At 29.3% G+C, this 2,448-nt stretch overlaps 1 protein-coding gene across 6 annotated transcripts in view; it reads right to left on the reverse strand.

Annotated features, from left to right (window-relative positions):
- LOC106457563 (calcium uptake protein 1 homolog, mitochondrial-like) overlaps positions 1–2,448 on the reverse strand; it is a 54,610-nt gene that overhangs the window by 39,666 nt on the left and 12,496 nt on the right. For all 6 annotated transcript variants that reach the window (XM_022386488.1, XM_022388560.1, XM_022385962.1 and 3 more), the window contains exon 3: positions 2,033–2,234. In XM_022386488.1, coding sequence (XP_022242196.1) covers positions 2,033–2,234 — 202 coding nt within the window. The remainder of the gene's footprint in view (positions 1–2,032; positions 2,235–2,448) is intronic.

Raw genomic sequence — 2,448 nt, forward strand, 5'->3', positions numbered from 1 at the left:
ATATTACTTTGCATGATAGATAGGCAACATGTGAAAAGAAAAAAAACATGAGAAAACATTGCTTTACAAACCTTAAAACTTAATAAAAAATTGATATTTTGCATAAGAAAGCATTATTATGTTTACTGATATCCTGGGAAATTTTGTTAACAATCGCTTACTAATTTCAAAGTTCTAGCATAAAAACTCTAACAAGCACAAAATGGTTACGAGGTTGGTCCTAGGGACCAAGCATGTGCTGAAAGAGTTAAAAGGTAGAAGTAATCAATTTTCCTTATGCTATATATTTTTAGTTGTTTTTTTTTGGCACTTTTTAAACATAATAAGTCTACTAAAGTTGTCATTTAAAACACCTGATGAGAAGAGCAAAACTATAAAAGTATGTCTTCATTAACCTCCACTAACAAGTTTCATTTGCAAAACTCGTTTATGAAACATTTACCAAGAGTACCCCCCCCCTTTGGGCTCATGATTCAGATTGGCATGGATTGAACTACAAGACGTTTTAAAATTACATTAAGAGCTTCTAAGAAAGTGTTTTAATATCTTTACATATTTCAAGTTTTCTACCTTAGCATATGATTAACATAATACTCAAAAACCTTCTCATGCTGCAAGTCCCAAACCAAATGTTCAAATCTAGACAAGAATCCATTGAAAGAGGCATGAAACTGCAAGCAGGTAAACTAGATTATAAATAATGCTGCTTCTTAGAAAATATTTCCTAAAACAGAAAAAGCAGAAACCAATGATAGAAATAACCTTCTCTCTTAAAACAAGAAGTATTCCAGACAGACCTCCATGAGTAATCAAATTTAAAAGCTGGCATTCCTGAGTATCAGCATTGCTGAAAAAGCTCAGAAATTATGTACTAGAGAGGACATGTGACTGAAATTTAGTAACTTCAAGTTAATAGTATACATTTTGAAAAAAACACCAAAATGCTTACAGTGAAGACCAATGATAAATATCATTGTATTATCAATAAAAACTTGATAATTAAAACCTAAAAAATATCTTCTCCATGGGAAAGTGTATAGCTTAAAAAAGAAACCATAAATATTAGTGACCATGCTGCAAATTCTATGAAACAATATCATCCTGCAATTCATCATTCTGTGGTCAAGAACAGAAATGAAAGGTACAACTTATTTTTCATGTTATGTCTTATATATATAAAAGCCTATGTGGATATAATCACTTTATAACATTGGAAACAAATTAGTAAAGCATAAGACCTAAAGTCATTACTGAAGCATCACTTAAAACTCTTATAAATAAAATTCATTATAAACCAAAGGTGTTTAGTTTTTTAATTCTTTCAGATTCTTTATGTATGTTTTGAAGCTGACTTCCCAAAGGGAGGACTCTTCCCAATAATGTTGGTGTTAAGTGCTAAATGGTCATTAAGTTAGTCTCCTAGCTTCAAACTTAATCTACTTTAATGTGCTTTCAGTATCAATACTATTTCAAATATCAGGTAAGCTTATTTACATTTGAATTTATTTTTTTTATCAAAGCTAATTATTTATTAACTAATTAATAAAACAGTTTGACCTACAATACAGATCATGCAGACAAAAAAAGTGTCTTGTGATCCATCATTTAGAGTTAAATTTACTCCATATATCTTTGAAAGGGAGAGTTATTTCAGGAAAATTACAAAGCAAAAACTATACTACAGATTTCTCATCATACTAAATGAGTAGGAACAAAACAGTTTTATAAACCCATACATCTAGCTTGGTTGTTTAAATTTTGAAGAATCTTGTTTTTACCATACAGGAAAACAGATGCAGTCAAATATAATAATAATATATTTGGGAGTTGTTTTTCATGAAATTTGCATATAAAAAAGTGCCTCTCATGACATTCACATTATTACTATCTTCAAAAATATTAACATAAAATATTGTAAAAAAAAATCATCTTATCTCAATGAATCTGTAATTCTATTTTCATGCTATATATCATAGACACAAGTGAAATAGCATTATATTCTTGTGTTTTGAAAAGGTAATTATGTACTTGCTTTTCTTTCCCTAAACCCAGGCCTTTCTTTCTTTTGTTTCTTTTTCTCTTTCAAATCCTTCTGACTATCCTCTGTTTCTTCAGAAGAATCATCATGATTACTATCATCCTTTTGATCTTGTGATGTTGTTGACACTCTTGATACTGCATCCACCTTGAAAAACTTCTTCACGCTATCCACAGATGGAATATATTTGGCAAACCTATAGATACAAATAGAATTTAACTTAAATAACTTTAAATCTCTCTCTCTTTTTCTTCAACTCTATAAATACACATGTATATTCAGTTTCTTGTACCCAAATTGCATACGACATTTCAAGAGAATGAATTTTTCAAAAGAAACAAAGCTTTGATTAACTACATATTGATAAATAATTTGTAAATTGTCTCTTGTGCCTGTTTTGAAACATCTAA

Source organism: Limulus polyphemus, unplaced genomic scaffold (assembly GCF_000517525.1).
Source record: "Limulus polyphemus unplaced genomic scaffold, Limulus_polyphemus-2.1.2 Scaffold0, whole genome shotgun sequence".
Lineage (NCBI taxonomy): Eukaryota > Metazoa > Arthropoda > Merostomata > Xiphosura > Limulidae > Limulus > Limulus polyphemus.